The sequence below is a fragment of the Gallinula chloropus genome, assembly GCF_964237585.1.
Source record: "Gallinula chloropus genome assembly, chromosome: 5".
Classification (NCBI taxonomy): Eukaryota; Metazoa; Chordata; class Aves; order Gruiformes; family Rallidae; genus Gallinula; species Gallinula chloropus.
Window position 1 is genome coordinate 37,079,459 of NC_140090.1, and position 22,276 is coordinate 37,101,734.

The 22,276-nt window shown below is 43.3% G+C and overlaps 1 protein-coding gene across 1 annotated transcript in view; it reads right to left on the reverse strand.

Moving 5' to 3' along the window:
* Window positions 1-22,276, reverse strand: part of UNC80 (unc-80 homolog, NALCN channel complex subunit) — a gene marked incomplete at both ends in the record, with an annotated part of 128,707 nt that overhangs the window by 55,173 nt on the left and 51,258 nt on the right. Inside the window, 8 exons of the mRNA XM_084264990.1 lie at window positions 1,602-1,740; window positions 2,464-2,571; window positions 3,877-4,074; window positions 7,000-7,100; window positions 8,582-8,785; window positions 12,321-12,486; window positions 16,332-16,465; window positions 19,543-19,678. Coding sequence (XP_084121116.1) covers window positions 1,602-1,740; window positions 2,464-2,571; window positions 3,877-4,074; window positions 7,000-7,100; window positions 8,582-8,785; window positions 12,321-12,486; window positions 16,332-16,465; window positions 19,543-19,678 — 1,186 coding nt within the window. The remainder of the gene's footprint in view (window positions 1-1,601; window positions 1,741-2,463; window positions 2,572-3,876; window positions 4,075-6,999; window positions 7,101-8,581; window positions 8,786-12,320; window positions 12,487-16,331; window positions 16,466-19,542; window positions 19,679-22,276) is intronic.

Sequence of the window (22,276 nt, forward strand, 5' to 3'; positions counted from 1 at the left end):
TCCCTTGGTGAAGCCGTGCTGGTTGTCCCAGATCACGCCCTCATCCCTCATGTGCTCCAACATGTCATCCAGGAGGATCTGTTCCATGATCTTTCCAGGCACTGAGGTGAGGCTCACTGGCCTGTAATTCCCTGGGTCTTCCTTGCTCCCTTTCTTATAAATGGGAGTGACATGACCTTCTTTCCAGTCCCCAGGGACTTCACCTGACAGCCACGACTTTTCAAATATGATGGAGAGCGACTCAGCAACCACATCAGCCAGCTCCTTCATAACCCTGGGACATCAGCCAGCTCCTTCAGGACACTGGGATGCATGTCATCTGGCCCCATAGACTTGTAGACATTCAGTCTCGTGAGGCGGTCTCGGACTTGCTCTGCTCTTACAGTGGAGGGGGGCGGGATTTACTCTCCCAGTTCCCACTTAAAGGTCCAGGGATGCAAGTTTCTGGGACTTGAGAATTATGAGAATCCTGGCTGCCAGGGAAGACTGAGGCAAAGAACTCATTCAGTACCTCAGCCTTCTCCACATCAGTGGCAGCCAATTCTCCTTTCTCATTTATCAAGGGGGGTACTCTCTGTTTGGCCTGTCTCTTCTGGCCAATGTACCTGTAAAATCCCCTCTTGTTTTTTTTAACATCCCTCACCAAGTTCAGTTCCATCTGCGCCTTGGCTTTCCTGATCCCGTCTCTGCAAGTCCGAACAGCATCCATGTATTCTTTCCAGGCAACACACCCTTGTTTCCAGAGCTTGCATTTGCCTTTCTTTTCCTTCAGTTTGGCCAGCAGGTCCTTGCTTAGCCATGCTGGTCTCCTGCTCCTCCTGCCCACTTTCTTATTCAGAGGGACAGGGAGCTCTTGAGATCTCAGAAAGGCATCCTTAAAGAGTAGCCAGCTGCCCTCAACATTTCTGTCTCTAAGGACCACCTCCCAGGAGATTTTGGCCAACAAGTCCTTAAACAGCCTAAAGTTTGCTCTCCTAAAGTTCAGGGTCCTGATGCCACTCTCTGCCAGGCCCACATTCCTTGAGATCACAGACTCAACTAGGGCATGGTCACTGCAGCCCAGGCTGCCTCCAAGCTTAACACCTTTAATGATCTTCCCCACGTTGGTGAGCACCAGGTCCAGCAATGCATTGCCTCTGGTCGGTCTGTCCAAAACCTGAACCAGAAAGTTGTCATCCATAGACTCCAGGAGTCTCCAGAGGAGCTATGACAGTTTCACCCCTGTTCTTAGTTTTTGTATCTCCCCTTAACTGGTATCAACAATTTCCATGATGCAACATCCAAAATACTTCAGAAGACTCTGGACAGATTATATCACTGTGTTTCCTCTGCCTAGAAACCCAGCTAAACACAAATGACTAATTTTGACACTCCTAATCATCCACCACAACCAGGGGCTGAGAAATTGCCTTCCCAATCCTTCTGACCACCTCTTTTGTACAGAGCACAGAACCACATGAAGACCTATGAGAACCAAGCAGCCCCCAAGACACCCTCAGTGGCATTCAGACTCCTCCATTACAAGATGTCTTGGAAGCCCCCGTGACCTACTGTGTGTTATGTAGCCAGGGTAGCCATCCTAAGTGACTTTGTTCTTTTACCTGCTGCTCCAGCCATGTGCTCATCCACACTGAGCAGGAGCTCCCACGCTGCTGGCTGGATGTCACCATACATCTCTTCTGTGAGGATAGGAGCTGCCTTGATTAGCAGTGACAAAGGTGCAGGGGACAGGCTCATTACCTGAAAAAAAACAAGCCATGCCTTACAGCTGAGTAGTACAAAGCCTCCACTGTGAACAACACACTCAGTAATTTTACCCTAGTTTTCATCTGCAGATTACCCACTGATAATGTCCCATTTCAGCCCTTTCAGATAATGCTCCATAGAAGAGCACTGCTTTCAGCCTGCACTGAAAGGGCAGTGATTGCAAGCTAGTTCCTCAAGCCTTTTGCTAGTCCCTCAAACACAGATAAAGAGGACAAAATGGAAGCAAAACTCTCCCAAGGTGGTGCACAAACGGTGATACAGATCCATGAAAATCTCACACTGCCAAGAACGAACCTGTGAAGAGTCTGTTGCTTCCTCAGGGACACTGAACGAGGAAGAACAAAGAAAACTATTGCTGTAAACTGGCAGGCTGTATTTAAATACATTTGTGGATATTTTTTATTTTAATTATTATTTTTATCCCAAGTTTTGATGAATGTGTCACTACAGAAAGCCAGACATGCAGACTGTGATTTAATGGAGTCACATGATTAAAGTAGTTTTTGATAGGGTTACCTTAAGAGGCTTAAATTTAGCATTACTCAGCTGGGGAAAATATGTGGGTCTGAACTGTTTGAGATTCAGGAACAGTTCTTCAAATGGGCTTGGGGATCCATGTGGATTTTTCTTCTTGCTACAGTCTATCCTGACATCTGTGTTTCAGCCTCCCTAAGTAGCATATGGCCTACTGAGTACCTGGTGCCTGATGTATTTTAGCATGCCGGAGTCCTTCTTCCCCTCCAAGTTGACATCAATCACTCTCTTTTTTAGAGAAGGAGTTCTCAAACATGACTTGTCTGAGCACTGGAAGGAAAAAAAAATTAAAAAGTGGAGGTCACATTTAGATTTCCCAAAACATGGAAAGGGAGATCATGTACAAGAGGAATTTCCACACACTAGAAGCTGTCTAGCACCAGAGCTGTAACACAAAGCCTCCTCCTGTGATGGCAGCAGGCGTAGTATCAGTGAGACTCATGTGTTTGTAGGAAAGTTTATTGTCCCCCAGCCTCTTTTTTCCTTGCCTTTGCTTAAAAGCTTTGATGGTTTGATAGATGAAGAAATGTGCATCAGTTTGCCCTGCAAACCAGAGCTGGATATGAAACAACACACAGTAATGCATATAGTACTCTTCTGCTGCCTTTCATGAACACTGTCAGCTGCTCATCTCAAGCCTGCCTTCTATAGCGGAAATGACTGCCTCTCTTCCTAAATGCTACACTACTTCTCTCTGCCAGAGGAAGTACATGAGGTTACAGTTTCCAGGAAAGCAGAATAATTAGCTGTTAGTTCTGTATTGTCCCATACAAATACCCTTTGATTTCCTCACCTGCCAGGAAACACATAATCTGCTGGCTGATGAAGAAACATGAACTTGACACCTACTCCCTCATTTTCCCACTTACTTAGCCTCTTTACCCAACCAAAATCTTCATGAGAGTTTCACAAACGCTTGGAATGACTCTGCCATTACACTCAGTGGAATGACTCTGCCATTACAAGTACTCACAGTAACTGTAGTCTGCCTGCTGTGATCAGGGATACGAAAGTATTAACCAAGTGTTGACGTGACTTAGTTGGTACCTGGGTGGGCATTTTACTGAATGGAGAAATGTATTTCCACTCAAGTTAAAGGCACCACTTATAGGGCTAAAAAGACACAGTTCTTGTTTGAATATCTCGCTGAAGTGGTTGTTAAAACTGTCACTAAACAGACTGCAACATTACAGACTAATTTGCACAATTCTTGGAACAGCTCAAAGAGCTCAGACCTAAAAGAAAGAAATTACGGAAGATTTTTACAAGAATTGCAAGAGTAATACTTACTAACAGATGAGAAGAAACACAAAAAAAGGGATTAGACTGCAGGGGCTGCTAAGTAGAGGCCATAAAAGAACATTAAAGTCAGGTTATAAGCTTTTAAACAACCTTATCAGCAACTAAAATTATTCCAAATCAATACAGATTATGTCCCTTCCATAATGCTAAATGACTTTATAGATTTATTTTTTTTTACAGCAAAGCTGTGTTTAGGAAGGGCTGTGTTCATTTTGTCATGAAAGACTGAGTACATTACGTAGTTCTTAAAGGTAATTACGACCTTCTACTCACTTCCTTCTGTTTTTTGCCTCTTGCCACACTGTTCAATGTGCTGTTCTCTCTCAGAGAGTCCACCGTGTCACCGTAGAGGAGTTTGATGGCCCGGACAAGGCGAGCGCAGGACCGGCTGTGATAGAGGTAGCAGTGTGGGTGACAGTAGTCAATGTGGGTACAAATGAAACTTTGCTGGTTGCACAATAGGATCATAACCTTGAAAAGAAAACAGTAGAACAGTCACCTATAGAAAGGGTAGTTACCCAGAGAACTGCATGGGGCAGACTATGCTAACTTTTCCACAGCCTAGCTGGGGAGGAATGAAGCTCAACAGAGCTTTTTGAAAAGGCATTTGTGTCTGCACAGAGCTCTGTGCTTGCAAGTGTTTTACAAACTAGTTAGGCATGGCTAAAGAAGCATTAGCTTTAAAAAAGCAGACAGAGAGGCAGAGGTGCTGTAAATCTGTATGTCTGGCTGGTGGCAAGATTATGACTGAGGAAAACAGCGTTCTCTCCATCTGCAGAAAAGCTGTTGTATCGCCACTCTGAGTTGAGAGCTTGGACTGGAAGTTGTCAGCTACTTAACCATCATTAAAGCCCCAAACCCATCGTGTTGGAGGGTTAGTTTCCTTCAAGGGATTCAAAAGGAAATGTCTCAGCATGCTACCACATAGGAATAGGCTGTGCCAGTTGTTCTGCACATGCTTTGCTCACTGTGCTTGGGTTGGCCCATCCAGCCTAGCTTTATGTTAGATGGCTGAGCTACTACTGCTAGTGGTGTTGCCATATAGCAGCAAGGAATGCTAAAATTCATCTAAGAAACACAGTGGCTCTTCTGAGCATTGTTTGCTTCACCAACATTGGTCTTAGTCCCTAAACTAATTCATTAAATATAGCCTTGACTAAGTCTAGGCTTCAGTGACTGCCTCTGGTGTAACTCAGAGGGTTTCAGAGGACCAAAGCTGGGTCCAGCAGCTCTTTGTACCATGCCTTTCATGCTACACACAAATCCAGCTGCTCAGTAGCACTTGGAGGAATACACAGAGGCATCTCCAAGCCATTCACACTGTAGGTCCTAACTGGTCTTTATGAACCCTTCTGTTCATCCCACAGCCAAGTGCAGAAATACCCAGAATTATGAGAAACAAGCTATCCATGCCTGGCCCAGCTGCAGTCTGCTCGCTCTTTTAAGTATAGCAGCCACATCACTAAACCTTCCAATATTTAGGCTTCCAAAAACTCATAACCTTCATTTTAAAAAAATAAAAATCTGTGCTACCTACATGGGACTCCTCTTTGCCTGCCTGTTCTGGCCTCATATTATTTTTGGGTTAGTCAGGAATAACTCAAATCACTACTGTTGTATCAGTGTGCAAATGGCATAAATCTGATCAGCACTGTATAGCCTCTACCCAGCCTCTGGTCCACTGCTGCAACTTGTAGTTACGATATGCTGACACAGTGTGAGGACATCACACCCTGGGCTGCCCTAAAGCACTAGTAAAGGAATGCTGGTGCATGCATAGAAGCACCTGGAACCAGCCATCCTTTTGAGCAGTTTGCTCATGACCATTAAGTAAAGCAGGTTTTTGTTTTGCCTTTTGGTTTTGTTTTGTAGTTTTTAGTGACCATCCACCCACACCTTCTTTCCAGCAAACAAAAAGAGAAAGTTCTCATGCAGTATCAGTACTTGCGTGGCATTAACTGGAACAGACGATTTTTCAAATCTTCCTTTCTCCATTGCAGCCTAATCACACGTAAAGTGAGACAAACATCTCAAGTTCCCTTCAGTTTATGCCTCATATTAATGAGTCCAGGCATCCCCCCACATTGAGCAAAGGCACCATGGTTTATCCTAAACTGCTACTTAGGGAGACGCCTTCATCCTCTAGCAGTTCCTCACCTAGTAAACACTCTCACATCTAACATACTCAGTTCAGTACAATGGAAATTCAACATGAAGTGTCATCATTACTAAGAGCATTAGAGAACTGATGGAGAAGCAGGGTAGCCCAAGAGTTGAGATACTAGCTTGAAAGCCATGACATTCAAGTGTGCTTTGCCACCCACTTCCAAAATAGCAATTATCTAGAACTGCTTCTGACATGACATTGGATTAAGCCTGTCATACGAATGGGGCAGTTGAGAACAGACCGTGTGAAACACATGGGGGAAAGAGAGGGGTATCAACTCATTGTTAGCAGCTATCTTTCCCAAAGGCAACTCAGAAGTCAAAAGGCATTTGTCCTCCTACACACATGCAGGATACAATCAATCTGTGCACAGGGAGTCAATCCAACCTTTCTCCAAAATGTCTGCACAAGGACACACTGATCACACTGTACCATCACAGTGTGTCATGAGGCAACAGAGACAGAGGTGTGCAGCCCTTGGATACCAGTGGACCGAACTGTGTAGACTCACCCAACTCACTTTTGGCATATCTAAATCATGGGTACCAAGATATCAAAAATGGATCCACATTTGCACTATTGTGCTCCCTGTCTGTTTGATAAGAGTCAAAACTCCAAGAAGGCCCTGTTGGGTTAGGCACTGTGATAGAATGCACCTAATCCATTCAAAGAAAAGTTACAAAAGTAAGCATTTTTCCCCACAAGGTCCAAAATTATGCTCAATGTCATATAGTTGATGGAGACAAAAAGAATTCTATAAATTAGCTCAAAAATGGGTGGAAAAACTCCCTAGAAAAAAATAATCTTCTGTTAGTTAGTAAATACATCAGTTACAACAGAACCTCCAGCTTAAGTAGCTTCTAAAATGCCGTTTCCCAATTCACACTGTAGTCCATTCTGTTGCTCTTCCTGAACTAGCCACTGAAGAGAAGATAAGGAGCTAATGGACTTTTCAGCTGAGGTGGCACAGCTGTCCCTGCACACCAAGATAAAGACTCCCTTCTCCCTTACAAACTGAACATATGAAATAGAGTAAGACAAAAACTTTCTGGTTTTAGTCCCTTTTAGAAATTACAAAGAGACAATTTCCAAAGGTCGCAGATTACTTACGCTTGAGATCCTTGATGCTACATGGAGAAAGCACAGATTGCAGTCTGGTTATTTCCAGCACAAAGATTTTCCTACTGAAAATGCCATCCTTGAGAGCACTGCCAGCGACTCATACTTACATGCAGCCACGACATGTTCCGGTGATAGTTCTCCTCCGTGCCTGTGTTGCTCAGCACCTCGGGCTCAATGCTAGGTTCGCTCGCGCTCCAAGGGCTCCCTTCTTCAAAAGAAAAATACCCAAAAGGTGGTTGTTTTTATTGCTCCCTATGTGCTTTAAGACTAGGGACAGCACTTGTAAGCCAGGCCAGCCTTTGTGGGAACAGACCAGAGCACATAGAATGTGCCACACTGGAAAGACTGCATTTGGACACCCCTTCCCAATCCTTGCATCATGCTGGCTTGACAGTTACAAGAACCATTTAGATTTGGCTCACAGGCCACAAATACTGCTCTCTCCTCGCTTCTTTTCTTTAATGGAAGGGGAGAAGGTAAGCAAAAAACACCAAAAACAAATTATTTGCACCACTCAGATGCTGCAAATGGTTGGTTTAGTGATCTGCATTGACTGGGCTCTGTGGTTAAAAAAGGTCAACAAAAATCCAACCAGAAGTGGCATCCAACTGGAAATGCCAACAGGCAAAATCACTCCTAATTGCCCATGGAAACTGCTAATGTCATGGGGATGAAAGGGGAAAAAAATCCTGATTCTAGCACACTAGTTGTAAAGAACTCAGGCAAGGGAGATATTTCTCTGGGAATGTCACTGATCCCTGCGTTTCCTCTAGCTGTTTCAGAGCCTATGGGCATCCTATAATACTAACATTAATGCTGTTAAGTGAGGGCTGGGGATGAACTCTGGTTAAACCTTTCTTTCTCCTCTTTAAGTGAGCTGTGATTTGCCAAAGTCTGCACAGTGGACAATCCCACTCTCCATGTTCTCCCACTGAAGCAACATAAAAGGACCATTAGGCTTGGGAGGTTATTTCAGCTATAAATGTACAAAAACTGTAGTTTTTGGTTAATACCCCTAGCAGAGGGAGCCCCTTTAATTCAGTTGTGATGGAGATTTCCCATGGCAGGAGGCACGTTTGGTTTCCATAAGATAAATATATGGGGACCCATCTTTTGAAGACTAAGGAAGGCACCTGTAAACTGCAAAAATATATGTATATGCCGATATGTAGAAATACAGTATGCAGCATGTATATCTTACATTCTACATATAGGAATATATATACTAGATGTCATATGGCACACCTATGACATCATATGCTACACAGAATATGAAGCGCAAGTCTGTACATATATATATATCCTATCTGTTAATATGGACAACAAAATATCATATACGCATATGACCTCGCATATCCGTTGTATTGTGTGATTTAGGGGGATGTGTATGTGCATATACACACTGTATGTGCTCTCGTAAAGACAGCGTGCGCTTGGCTGGCAGGCACCGGCATTCCGAGAGTTCATGCTCTAACACGGAGCCCTGAACTGACAACTTGTGCGTGGCGCTGACACTGCACCCAGGACCACAACCGCGCCCGAGCTCAGGGCGTCGCTGAAGAGGACTCTAGGTTTTTCCTAGCCTGCTGGGGTGGGGGTGGATTGTCACTTCTAGCTCTGCTGCAATCACATCGAGAGTTTAGGCCCTCCCTATTGTCCCCTCCCTTTCCACCCACTCGTCTAAGTTACCTATATCAGTGACAGTGTCCCTGCTGTGGGACAGCTGCAGCTCCTCATTCTCAGACTCTGAGTCCTGCCGTGATAACTTGGTGCTCTTTAGGCTGCCGGCCCGGCGAATGCTGGAAAGGGAACCCCCCTTCTTCACCCGGAAACTGCGGGTTCCTTTAATCTGGAGCAAGCGGGAGCCTCCTATCCTGATCTTCCTGCTGGGAACTGTATTAAAAGAATAAAAGAGGACTTTTTTCCCCTTAATTTTTCCCCATTTAAAAAAGAAAGATATCCTGACCCTCCCCTCCCCCCCCGACCTTTGCTGCCAGCTGTATTGCAGCGCCTTTTCGTCTTCTACCAAAGAATGTGGGGGGAGAGGCTCCCTCCAAAGCCACCGCCAATGCAGCTCCGTCAATCAGGCAGTAAAGATGCTTTACAGAAATGTGTTCAGCACCATGTTTCTGGAGACCTGGTGTGTCACCTCCGGCCTTGTCTGTATTTGGAATCAGCCCTCGTTCAACCACCAGCAAGTAGAGTCAGCTGCTCTAACAAAAACCCAAAACACGGACAAGGAAAACCTACGATCCACACCGCTTTGAATTGGTGCCTGTCAGGAAACAGGATCTGCCCAATGGGTGCAAACTGCACTTTTCTTTGCCAGCCCTTGGGGTTTACATTAGTGCAGAATCACCTCTTGCTAGGGACAGATGGCTGAATCCCAAGCATAATCAAGGCACCATGAACAAACCTATTTTCCCGTGGGCCTGGGTTCTGTAAACCTCACTGAGCTCTGCAGTAGGATCAATTATTTACTTGTGCAGCACTTGTGACTGCAGAAGGGTAGTCTGCTTCATGAGGTTAGCACACAAGACTTCTTTGAAGTAAGATTTGCATAAATCCGTGTCTCTGCATGTTACTCTTCACCATTAGAATGCTTTAGAGGAAACGGGAGCACGTAGATCCTCTCCTTCAGACAAATCAGCAGCTTTCAGGCATTAACAACATCCATTGACACTCTGCATTTTAGATGAGCACAGACATGAAATGGTTCAATGTTCAAAGCACCAACCGTTTGCACTTTCATTCTCCTCTTAGTTCAAAGGCAGTACATAGCAGCATGTCAGTCCAAATGTTGCAACACTCAGTCATTTTACTGCAGATCTGATCAGGCAAGGCCATGTGTGATTGAGTACCTTTTGGTGTGTTGTTGAGAATGAACAGGGTACAACTTTTTTTGGACACCATGGGTAAGCAAAATATTATAACAGAATTGTATTTTGGCTTCAGGAAAAATCAAACACACCTTTCCTCCTGAGAACATCCCTAATTCCTCCAGAACCCAATTCCCACTCCCATCTCCAGTGGCTAACTAAAGTCTCCTGGCTGAAGACAGCTGGATACGTTTTGAGAGCTAGTCCTCAGTTCTCATCAATCAGATGGACAAATCACTGTTGGGTGACCAGAGAATCTCCCTCCAAGTGACCAGGCTGAGTTCCTTAGCAATCGCTACTGTTTGAATGCTGTCCAGATCAGCCTCAATGCAGTCCAAGCACCAAACCATTTAAGCACTTGCAAATGCATTTCATGAAGTGTGTAGGATCCCATTTTAGCACCCAAATAGTACATATGATCCTCTGAGAGCCTGCATCTACCTAACTTTAGTGTCTGTATTTCAGACCTACCTGGAGCAGGATCTATACAGTAAGCTCGTAGCTTTTGGATAGTTGTTAAGCCATACCTGGGGTGAGCAATGAGAGCAAAGTTTGTAACACTCAGGGAAAAAATGAAAGGAAACAGATTAGTACTTATCAAAGAGGTTAAGATAAAGAAACCTGTCACTGCAGGCAAAAAAAATTTTAGTTACATTCAAACAACATTTTCTTATCTAGAAAAGTGTAGATTATAGAAGATGCCTCTGCATCTGTTATGTTTGGCCCAGGTGGATACCCAGAAGAATATGCTGTGGCCAGAGAAAAGAACATAATTATTTTAATTTTAAAATTTAACATTATCTGCCATTTATTTAGCTTCCAAAATACTACAAGTACATTTTTGCTACAGTATATCAGGATTCAGCCTTCCTACCATAGTCACTTTTCCCATCTCTGAAGTGAGGTAAAGACGCAGCTTTTGAAAAGGAATAGTACATGACAACCTAGGGACATGGGAGAATGGGAAAAAACATCTGAAACTTCAGGGAACATGTAGTTTAACAGAGTCAAGGATGCAGAAGTTAATACTATCTTTGCAAAAATACCTAAATTCTGCATTATTCCTGTAGCACAGTAACACATGAACGAAAACTTAAGTCAGCATTGTCTCTAAGAAAAATAGGATAGTTAGAGATTGGCCACCAGCATTTTCCAGCAGGACTGTGTGCTTGTAGGTGTTCTCCCACTCAGGTAACATTGCAGCAGGTGGGACTGCTGCCTGAGAAGCTGAAAAGTGGTTTAATGTAATTGTCATAGCTATCTTCAAAAAACCCCATACAAACAACACCCCAAAGCCAAGTTTTTCCTCAACTAAATAGTTAGAGACATCTTATCCCTCTGATCTTAGCCTATCACACAGACCATAAGGTTGTGTGCTTCTCTGGGCTGACGATATGCCAATAAATGAGGTTGACCATGAATTTATCCAGGTCACCTTTCTTTGGTGGATACCTAGCTGTCTTCAAAGGAGAAACTGTCGCACCTGACACACAATTCTGGAGGCAGTTTTACACCATGTAAGTCTTGGAAATGGTTGCATTATTTTCTCCAGTAACTGTGTCAGGGTGACAGCTGAAGACAACCCGAACTTCATCCAAAGCCCTCTGAAGTCAATAAAACCTCCTCTGAATCATTGAGACACATTATAGTATCTAGAGGATAACCAGCCACAGAATCCATCCTTTTCAAGCAATCATTAAACATTTATCCTTTAAAAACAATCATCAAAATTAACACTCAGATATATCCACACCTTTATATGGCTGTTATGAGACAGAATTTAAACAATTCTAGAAAACTTTTATGAGGGAGAATCATTTTCAGGTAACTTTCTGGCAGTTTAGCCTCTAATTGCAAATATGCACGATGACTGTATATTGTATTGCAACACTTGTACCATCAGATAGTATGTGAGTTTTGCATGAGATGGCTCAAAAATGGAAACAATCTGCTGTTCTCGGCAAACACAGTGAGCTCGTGGTTTGCTTGTACAGTATACAGTATGTTGGTAACATTAATCTGCTAGCCATCAAAAGCCACATAGGTGTGTGTTTTTCATGTGGTAGCAAAGAATTCAAGAGATCAAGTGATCAATCACTGATTTTGTGAAATGCCATGACTTCCAAACCAGTACAGATTTTCACAGATTCCCATCTTCCTTCCTATTTATGGTCTTTCCATAAAAATGAAAATTGTCATCAGAATAAAAAAAACCCAAACAAGAACATTTTTGATTTTTATTTTTTAAGTTAATCAAATAGTGATCCTTCTCTCAGCATCTCACTGAGAGAGAGCTTCAAACAAGGCATAAGATTCTTGCTGTGCTCGCAGTTGGTTTCAGTCATAGCAGTGTTTTATAAAATTTAACATCTTTGCTTCTCACATTTGTTGTATCAAACCCTGAAGGCCAGAAGCGTCTCAGAAATGATTCAAAGCCACGTGACTCCATGGCTGCCTGCTTTTTAACACAGTCTGTGCAAATGAAAACATAAAATCAAGCGCCACTTCACAAGCCCTGAGAAAACAAAAGCCTTATTGTGCTGACAAACCTTTTTTCTCCTCGAAGCCAGCCTCAGATTTGAGGGTGTGGCTGCTGCTGTGTAGGGAATCCTTTGAATCTTCATTTTCATCCAAAATCCCAGCAAAGCTGATCTTTCTTTCATACCTGTGTCGGTCCATCTCAGGGTCCAGACGCAGCCTGCAGCTCTCCAGATCCTGTAGCAGAATGCAGATCACACAAACACGCAAGCATTATGAGCCCCCACACTTTTCACAACTACAGAACCTTCAGGAAGAATTGCTTCAGATGGGAATTTATTTCTAGTACACAGTTCTTCATCTACCCTGACACATTCCAATCCAACTACTCTTTGGGTTTGCAGCACATGGAGCCATGCTGCCAGGATAGAAGCACTGACAGGTGTTAACACTGGTTGAATCCACACCCTGTCTGCAAGCTCAGGAGGGGGAAAACATGAATGGTCTCTAATGGATAGGTGGCAATAAACGATGTTTGCAGCCCAAGGTGCTGTATGGAAGTCTAGGTCTCTACTCCCTGTGTTTTATTGGGAATGCCTTGCCACTGTACTCATCAGAGGCAGAAAAGCCGAGACAAAGGTAGCTGACACTGCAAGTCATGTCAGCATGGCCCAGAGTATGCTTTAACTGTGTGCAGATCAGCCTGAAAGGACACAGTGGAAAACAGGGATCAATAAAAATGCTGTCTGTACTTCAATTCTGGAAAATAAACAGCATTGCTGCAGAGAGAAGCTAGTTTGCACCATAGTTTTCTCTTATGAACAGAAATGGCATTATTTGTGCCACCTACTGGCTATCAATATGGGCCAAAAAAAGCCAAGGTCCTAATATTTCACAAGGTGTGGATTATCATTGGCTTTCTCTAAGCACAGCTAGAAAAATGAAAGGCAGTGAACTCCCATGCTGGCAAACACAGTCAGAATGCTGGGCTCTTCACGAACATCATTCGTGCTTTTTGGCTGGGGGTGTCATCAGCTTTGAAATCACACCCAGAATGTAACTAGCTGAAACCAAAGATGATACAGAGCTTCTTGCTGTCAGTAAACAGCAGATGAATGTATGAAGGGTGAATGAAAACATCACTGGAATTATCCAAAAAAAGTTAGTCTGGATAAAATTCAGTAGGCTCAAGAGATCTCATACAGGAATTTGCACACAGAACTCCAGTAGAAGTTACTGGGAGCTACATGGGTAGTGATAAAGTTGGGTTTGGGGAAGGAAAAAAAAAAAAAAAGGTCTTCTCACATATAGGTGCTAGACTGATTTGTGCTGACTTGGGTTGATCAGCCTACGTACCACCACCCAAAGCTCCCAGACCATTTGAGGCTAGCTTTCCATTTCCAGGGAAAATTATCATAAATGACTGTCAGAAAAGTAAACAGCTGACTAACATAAGGGAAATATTTTGACTTTGTTCAGTAACAGAACCCAGGATATAAACAGGTGGGTGCCTAAAATAATGATTTGTAGCATCTCAGGCACTAAAAACTTCCATGGAAGCAATTAAAAACATATAACATGGTTTAGGATATGAAACAAAGGCTAAAGCTCTTCAGGATAAGGATCTGTGATTTAATCTGCCTAAATTACAGCAGCTTCATAAATTAACATGCATAAACTGAGCCATGATAGCAGTACAGGTATATTTCTAGGTCATCAGCAGACTTCCCCTCCCTGGAGTGTTTAAACACATTACTCCTCCCAGCTGTTTGTCAACAGGCTTACACTGGAAATTGTTGTCTGCACCAGTTAACTGACAGAATGAAATACACTCTCTTTGCACACAGTAGGTCTCAATATCTTCAGCAAGTGCCAAGCTAAAATGAATAACTTTCCACCCTAGCAAGAGACAAGTTCCAGTTCTGTGACTCTACTGGGGCAGCAAGCTTCAAGAGAATGTATTCATTGCTCCAAGCCATTTGCAAAGTGAGCTTGTATCTCCACCAGTGTTGGCTTTGATTGAAACTTCAGTAAGGGCACCCTGCCTCACTCAAACATAGGTAAGAACACTTATGCCCAAAGCCTGGTTAATCTGGATGGACTGTGAGTAGGTAAACTGGTTCCACAACTAATTCAGCTACAAACACTTCAGTTCCTCAAGGCTGCTGTCTGTGCTCCTGTCTATGGAAAAAGTATGCCTGCAAACACCAATGGAAGAGAGATTTACTCTACTGGAATTTCAGCTTTATGGACCATAATGCAGGATAGTATTGGTTGCAAGGGACCTTTCAAGATCATCAAGTCCAACCATGAAACTAACCTGCAAAATCACCACTAAACCATGTCCCTAAGCACCACATCTACCCATCCTTTAAATACCTCCAGAGGTATTTATCAACATGCCCAGGTCCTGCTCTTCTGGGCAGCTTTCCAGCCACTCTGCCGCTAGCCTGTGGCACTGCAGGGGGTTGCTGGGACCCAAATGCAGGACCCGGCACTTGGCCTTGTTGAATCTCATACCACTGGCCTTGGCCCATTGATCCAGCCTGTCCAGATCCTTCTGTAGGGACTTCCTGCACCTAGCTTTGTATTGTCTGCATTACATACCTGAGTCTCTTGGAAAGGAAGCATCATGCCATAAATACAGAGACCTCATATTTCAATCTGGAGTGGTGTTGATTCTTCTCCCCCCACCTCCCCATACAAAGTTAGAAGCAGCACTCTATGGCCATTTCCTCTAATAAGCTCTTGCATAACATCACCTTAAGGCTTCTTCTGCCTACACATCACAGAATAATTTCTCCTCCTTCTCTCCCATATGCAAGACTGAAAAGCTATTAATCAGTTGCATTTCTATCTGGCACAAAAGCACAAATTTCTGTTGACCTTCATTGCCCAACACGTTCTTAGTTCCTTGCCTAATTACTATACTGAGATGAATTCTAAACCCTGGAATTATCCTGCTTTTGGGTGCAGTCATTTATTATGTGGTAAAAATATCAACAAAATGTTTAGGAAGACTCCTGCTGAATTTATCCCTGTTTTTTTAAATTGCCCTTCCTGCATACCTGTAGGCTGAGTCACTTCATCGTAGGGCATCTACAGCCTATGAAACCAATTTCAGAGCCTAATTACAATAATGCCAAGCCAAATTAGCTTGTCAAGCACAATTGTCATCAGCAAAATTTGATCTTAGTCTGTCATTAACAAAAACCAGAAGAGTAGGGCTAAATCATTAATTTGGATACGTTTCATTCTTTATAATTTTTATCCTGATTTTCTGAAGAAATTAGGGTTAAAAGATCAAACTGTGTGTCTGCAATTCTCATCTTATTCCCTGTTAACCACCTCTGAAGCTGTGGTCACCTTAAACTGAATTTGACAAAAGATAACTGAGTGCCTGTGTATTTTGTGAAACAAGTGGCTGAAGGCAACGTTAAACCACATTATTAGGCATAAGAGAATCCAGAGAATCACTGGAAATCAGGTGTCATAGGTTGTGCTGTTCATAAAATCAGTTGTCACCTAATCAATCATTTAGCTTATTCCTTATGCCAGGATTTGCCAGAGCATGGAGTTCATCTGCCAGTCTCATGGAAGTTTCTTTCCTTGTTTCTTTGTCTCTGCTTGTTCTTTGTCTTTCCTTAGTTCCTTTGACTCTGTTGTCTAACCCAAGCCAATAATCTGCAATTTTAAAGCTCCAATAAACTCCCTGTAAATCATTCCGTCCCCTTTCTCTTAAGTGCCCCATTCAGTTCTCTGCCAACCAGCCCTTATGATCAGCTAGGTAGCACATGAGCTGTCACCTCCTGAAACCCATCTCCCACACCTCTCAGGTCCCCCGCACTCAAGTTTCTTAATCCACCTGCCCCTAACTTTCTTGAACTTCCAGTACTTCCATAGTCTAATCTTCTCAATCAACCCATGTCATGTGCTCAGCCCATCAGCAGTCCACAGCTCCTCTCTCCCTGCATGAGGTATCCACCTGAGCCATTACCCCACTCTACCTCTCCTCAGCCAGCCACAGAGCCCACTGATACCCATGGGCACGGCTCTCACTCCAGTGTGTATCGCCCACTTACCACAAGGGGCTCCATGCGTGGCCTGGGCATGTAAGGGAAGGTCTCTCGAAGGAAGGTGGTTATCTCCAGGAGAAGCTGGCAGGCTGCCATTTTCAGTGCAAAAGGACAACAACATTTGGTAGGATTCACAGTGCCTAGGGAAAAAATAGTCCTGTGGTGAGCAAGGAGATAAAACAGAATCTGGAACCAAGAGGTGATGGACATTTCCACATATGGTGCACAATGTAGACTACACTAAGAAAGAGGAAAACCCAGACTTCTATCTATGCTACTCTTCCTGCACTGAAAGGAAGAACATACGAATCCATGTGTTTACCAGCACATATAACAGGACCAATACACTATAATGTACTATAGTATATATTATAGAATACTATTAGAAGTACTATCAGCTGCCTGAGGGAGGTGATTGTCCCCCTCTGCTCTGGTGAGACCCCACCTGGAGTACTGTGTCCAGCTCTGGGATCCCAAACATAAGACGTGGGCCTGTTGGAATAAGTAGAGACAGCCATGAAGATGACGAGAGGTGTGGAGCACCTCTCCTCTGAAGATAGGATGAGTTGGGCTTGTTCAACCTGAAGCAAAGGTGGTTCCGGGGAGACCTTCCAGCAGCCTGACAGTACCTAAAGGGGCTACAGGAAAGCTAAAGAGGGACTGGTTACAAAGGTGTGGAGTGATATGATGAGGGGTAATGGCCTTAAACTGAAGGAGGGAGGTTTAGATTATATATTAGTAAGAAATTCTTTACTATGAGGGTGAGGAGGCCCTGGCACAGGTTGTCTAGAGAAGCTGTGGCTGCCCTGGGTCCCTAGCAGTGTTCAAGGAGGGGTTGGATTAGGCTTTGGGCAAGCTGGGCTACTGGAAGGTGTCTCTGCCCATGGCAGGACGTTGGAACTAGATGATCTATCTTTGAGGTCCCTTCCAACCCAAACCAGTCTGTGATTCTATGATTATGGTGAAGTATCTACTAACCTAACAATATCTTGTATACACCTCATTTAAAGTAAATGCAGGTTAAGAAGTAGATATCTTTCTTCCCCTTTACAGTTTCACATTCAGCCAAATCTTCAGCAGTTCTAGAAAAGAACCACTTTAAAATCTAGGAAAAATTTGCAAAATCTACAGAGTTCTGACTAGCCAGAAAAGAGGTACTGTGCCTATTACTTACTATCCTGATAACTGGGAGAGAGAGCTTCCTTTGATGTCAGACTTCTTATTTGTGCACTGAATCCAAGTACTATTTAGAGATAATAAAGAAAAAAAATAATCAAACTGCTTAATAAAATTTCGCATTCAAATAATTAACCTAAAACAAAGGGGAAGAGGGAAGAGTGATTATTGAAATACTCAAAGTTTCTTCTCAACTGAATCTAAACAATCAGCTTCAAATGCCCTACACTTTGTAACCCATCTAATGCCATCCAAAACATAAAAACTATGAAGGATTCTTCAATGCTTGACCAATTTGAAAAATACTGTTTAGGATAACACACAGTAAAGAAAAGGAAACAAAAAATCAGCTGTGACAACAAATAACCACACCCATTTTTTAATAATGCCTGGTGTTACCATCTACATACATTTCAGGGAGATTTGTGTTTTGACTTTCTTTCCCCCATCTATGATCTAATTACTTTTTGCAAAGAAACACTGCAAAGCAAACTAGCAAGAGGATGCAGCAACAATCAGATAAAATCAGATTAATTCTGTGATGTTTGCTAATTCCTCTGTGCACAAATTACAGACTTTGTAGGGACTAAAATAATCTGAACTATCAAATACAGATGAGTTGTACAGTGTAATGAAATATACAGCTGCACATTTTATGCTCCTCAGCCTAACTCCTACAGCATGAAAAGTCGCTGCCTTCAGCAAGAATACAGATTGATTATTTTCAGACCCTGGCTTTCAGGAGAGTACTTTTACATGGCTTTCACACAGCTTTCAAGACCACAACCTGTTCTCTCCTCTTGGTTGCCTGAGACCACCCTTCTAAAGTAGCTCCGCAGCCCCTTGTGAGTGCCTTATCGGTGGCTAAACAGGGACAAGATAGACTATTCTGTCACTTAGCCATGTGAATGGAATTATTACTCACCATTCAAAATTCATTCATGGTGCAAGACAGGGAGAATTTTGGGTGCACTTCCCTGCTTTGGAGACATCTCTTAAAGGGTCAATAAAATACCCAGAACAGCCACCCACATTTAACAGCTGGTAGTGCTGGCACACCACATAGGGGCACATGTGCATGTCCAGCTTAGGCCAATAACTTCTCTTGAGATCATTTTCCACAAACACTGTTTCACTGACCCCACCTACTCCTCTCTACTCCACAGCTGGCCTTCAATGGAGCGATGAGAACAAACCCAGAATCACAGAAAAATGAACTAGAAGACACATAACCAGTGCTGGCACACTACATCTAATGGCAAACAACAGTACATGTACACAGGAACCAGTACATTACAACACACACGTGTATACAAATGGTGTCTGGAGAGGACAGAATGTTTGCTACCACCTTCACCTACAACAGTATGTGCTTTGACTTAATTTATTGTGATTCACAGGATGTGTTAGAATTTGCAGGTCTATCTGGACTATCAGAATCAGTGAACTGTGACATCCCCCCCAGCCCTTAGGTATGCACAAACGTGTCCGGGTCAGTCAGTCATCTTGTGCTTGTACAGGTTTTTAATGATACTTTTTATACCTCTGTGCTACATTTCTGCTTAAGAATCAGGCAAATAAACTGAAGTGAAAATTTAAAAGCCTTTGGTAAAGCTGTGCCAATTCGTATCGGGTGAGATGACTCTTCAGTGTTAAAAATCAGGAAAGCACCTGATCTTACACAAATATTTTGGCAGAAATATCTGGGAAGAAATGGAGTCTGAGTGACTTTTGGCACTCAGGTGACAGCAAGACTGAAGAAATTAGTACCCGGCTTATAATTGCAGTTGACAGTATACAGGAATTGCAACTCACTGCCTGGTTTTCACCCCCTTTTCCTTTAAAGTCTCTTAGTACTGCTACCCATCTGTCATGTTGTACATCCAGGCACAGAAGGAACAGGGGAGGAAGCTAGGGTGAAGGTGAGGGACTGGGAAAAACAGCTGGGTGGCAAGAGAATGAAAAGAGAAGAAAAGCTAAGTGCTCCTAGAGCAGAGGTTCTTACAAGCGGGGGTTCTTGTAGTAAAGGGAGTCTCCTTACTGTCATCTAAAAAGTCTTCTTCCTCATCCTCCTTTCTCAGGCGTCTCTTGGTCTCCTCATCATAAATGAGGCCCAGCAGGTTGGCAGGGCTCTCACTCTCAGCATGGCACAGCTCGTTGAGACGGACACCGATTGCCTGCAGACCAGGAGACAGAGAAAGCACAGGGAATTTCAGCCCAACTCACTGGTGGTCAAGGGCTCTGCCCCATGCAGGCTGTAGAGATGTTCCAGCCAGAACCAAATGTCCTGGCTTTATTTTTGTCTGCAAAGTGCAGTATGGTAGTGAAATGGATGATTGAAGATGAAATGCTATCAAATTATATCCTCCATTATATTATTTCCCCCTTTTTTCTGACCAAATTTGTAAAGTGCCAAATTTCAGGATGAAAAACTTTTGCAAATTTGGTTAAATACCAATTCAAAAAACCCCCAAAACCCAACAACAATTTCCCCCCCCCACTACAACACTCCCTTCCTCCAGTCCCGTCCCCCCCATCCAGTTGGCACATGGGTACATGATAGGCAGAAGGAGATTAGGTCATTATTTTGTATTAATTTCTTCCACTTTTTTCTCCCTTCTGGGTATGTATGCATGCCAGATTTTTGCTATGTCTGAGAATATGGAGAATATTTAAGAAACTGTTTGAGAACCTATACTCTGTTTAAGAAGCTACGCTGTGACTTAGGAATCCATTAATGGTCCCTGTTTCCTCCACAAAACTGCTTCAGGTCCATGGGAAAGCCTGCTTCCACCATTAAAGGAGAGACTGTCAAAAATGAGCTGACAACATGCACATAAAAGCTGGGAAAGGTGCTGGGGTAGTGGTGTAGAGGTCATCCATGTAGGCAACACAGATGGATTTCCACTGGATTCTGCTACATTCCCCAGAAAGGCACATGTTGTTTATTTGTAGATGTTTGCCAGCATCATTATTAGCATGTAAACAGCCCTCATGGTGCTGTCAGCAAAGCCACAGGTGAGGGTGTGTTAGCAAGAGGAATGCTTTCCTGCTGAGACAGTCCAGAGCTCTACTGATATTCTTTATTTTCTTCACTGCAGATAGGTGAAGAGAACTCAGACTAGTATTTAAAACTTCATCTTGTGATATCATCATTTTGTGAGGGAGGAAATGTGTTTAATTACTGAATTTTCAGCAGCACTTGCCATTTGGCCTCCTTGGGTTTGGGATAATTTCAGAGAAAGATACCAGAGAGGATTTCTCAGCCTTCTACAAGTCAGCACTGATGGTCATACAAGCATTACATATTTTTTTTGTCTGAGATGAACAGTCACAAACAGGTACCTGATTCCTTGCCACTAAGCAGTTCCTGTGAAATCCAGCAACTGTGAAGAGGGTAGATTCTGCTACATGAAGAAAATAAGGTGGTACTGTGTTGTTTGCAAGCTGATGCAAATAGTTGCCGATCTCAACTATCTGCGAGCCTGTACATTGCTAAATTAGCTCCATAGCTCTCTTTTTCAGGCATTAAAAGGAAGAAATGTTCTGCTTGCCTCTCCACAAAGCAGTAATTTATCATGTATTATGTTGTCCACCCTAATACTAAATAATCATACATAATTCCACAGCACCCTAACTAATGAGCACTGAATTCCTAACATGTATTATCTGCATGAATGGCTTTCCTAACAAATGGAAAGCATGTCACACTTCAAAAGAAAAGGCCTCTTAACAGAAGGAGCCAAAGGAAGTGACAGACTAACCTGCTCAGAATAGATTTAACACTGTATTGCTTACAAAAACAGCATAACAAGTGATATTGCATGATTCAGTAGGCTCATCACTGTTACAGGCGGTCCAAAGCCCACCTCATGGAAAGGATTTACCACTGTTATCCTCTGACAGCAGTTAGGGAGGCTGAATTAAAGGGCTTGGGTGGAGAAAAACTGGTTTGCATTCATTCTTGATCTCACTAAACTTGCAACAGCACTGTATATATCACAATTAGCGAGCAATGACAGACAAGCAGGGATCCATAAGTCGCATAAATTTCCAGCTTTATTTACTGCAAGAAAAAAGCTAGACAAGGCCTGGGAACATTCAGAGATGTTCTCTTCTCTTTGTCCAAGGATCTTCCTCCCAGAGGAGCAGCCCTGCTGCCACTATGCAGCAAGGATGGTGTGCTGCAATATCGACAAGGATGTGATTGCATGGAGGCAGAGATGGGCTGGGAGAGGGATCCCACCTTCTTGGTACTGGAGCTGCTTAGGAGCTATGTGAGTGCACAGTCATCCCACCCTTCACAGTGATGCTGCCCATGGTGAAATGGTCAGGTTAACACACAGAAATGGCAGCATGTGCTGCAGCAGGTGCCTGTACCACAGCAAGAGAAAGCTGCCTCTGCGCACGTTCAGCTTATCTGGTTGGAACCTGGTCAGAGCCAACAAGAGCAGTTGTTTGAGGAGCACATCTTGCAGGGTCACAGCCTTACAGGCTTGGCTGGTGGCAGGTTATGCTTCCAGGCACCTTCTTCTGAAACAGATCCTGGGAGGTAAAAGCAGTGCCAGAGGACCAGCCTAGCCCAGGATTCAAGATAAAGAGTGCTAGGTGCAGACCAACCTGAAGCATGAGTTCGTTTGGGGGCCGGTGATGCTGTGGGTAACTATACTGTCCTAGCCTCCAATGAGAAGAAACATATGTGTCAGGATTCATTGCAGCAAGAAGAGAGTAGACTTGCACTGTAAAGATTAGTCTCAAAATCTTCTCCTTGTACA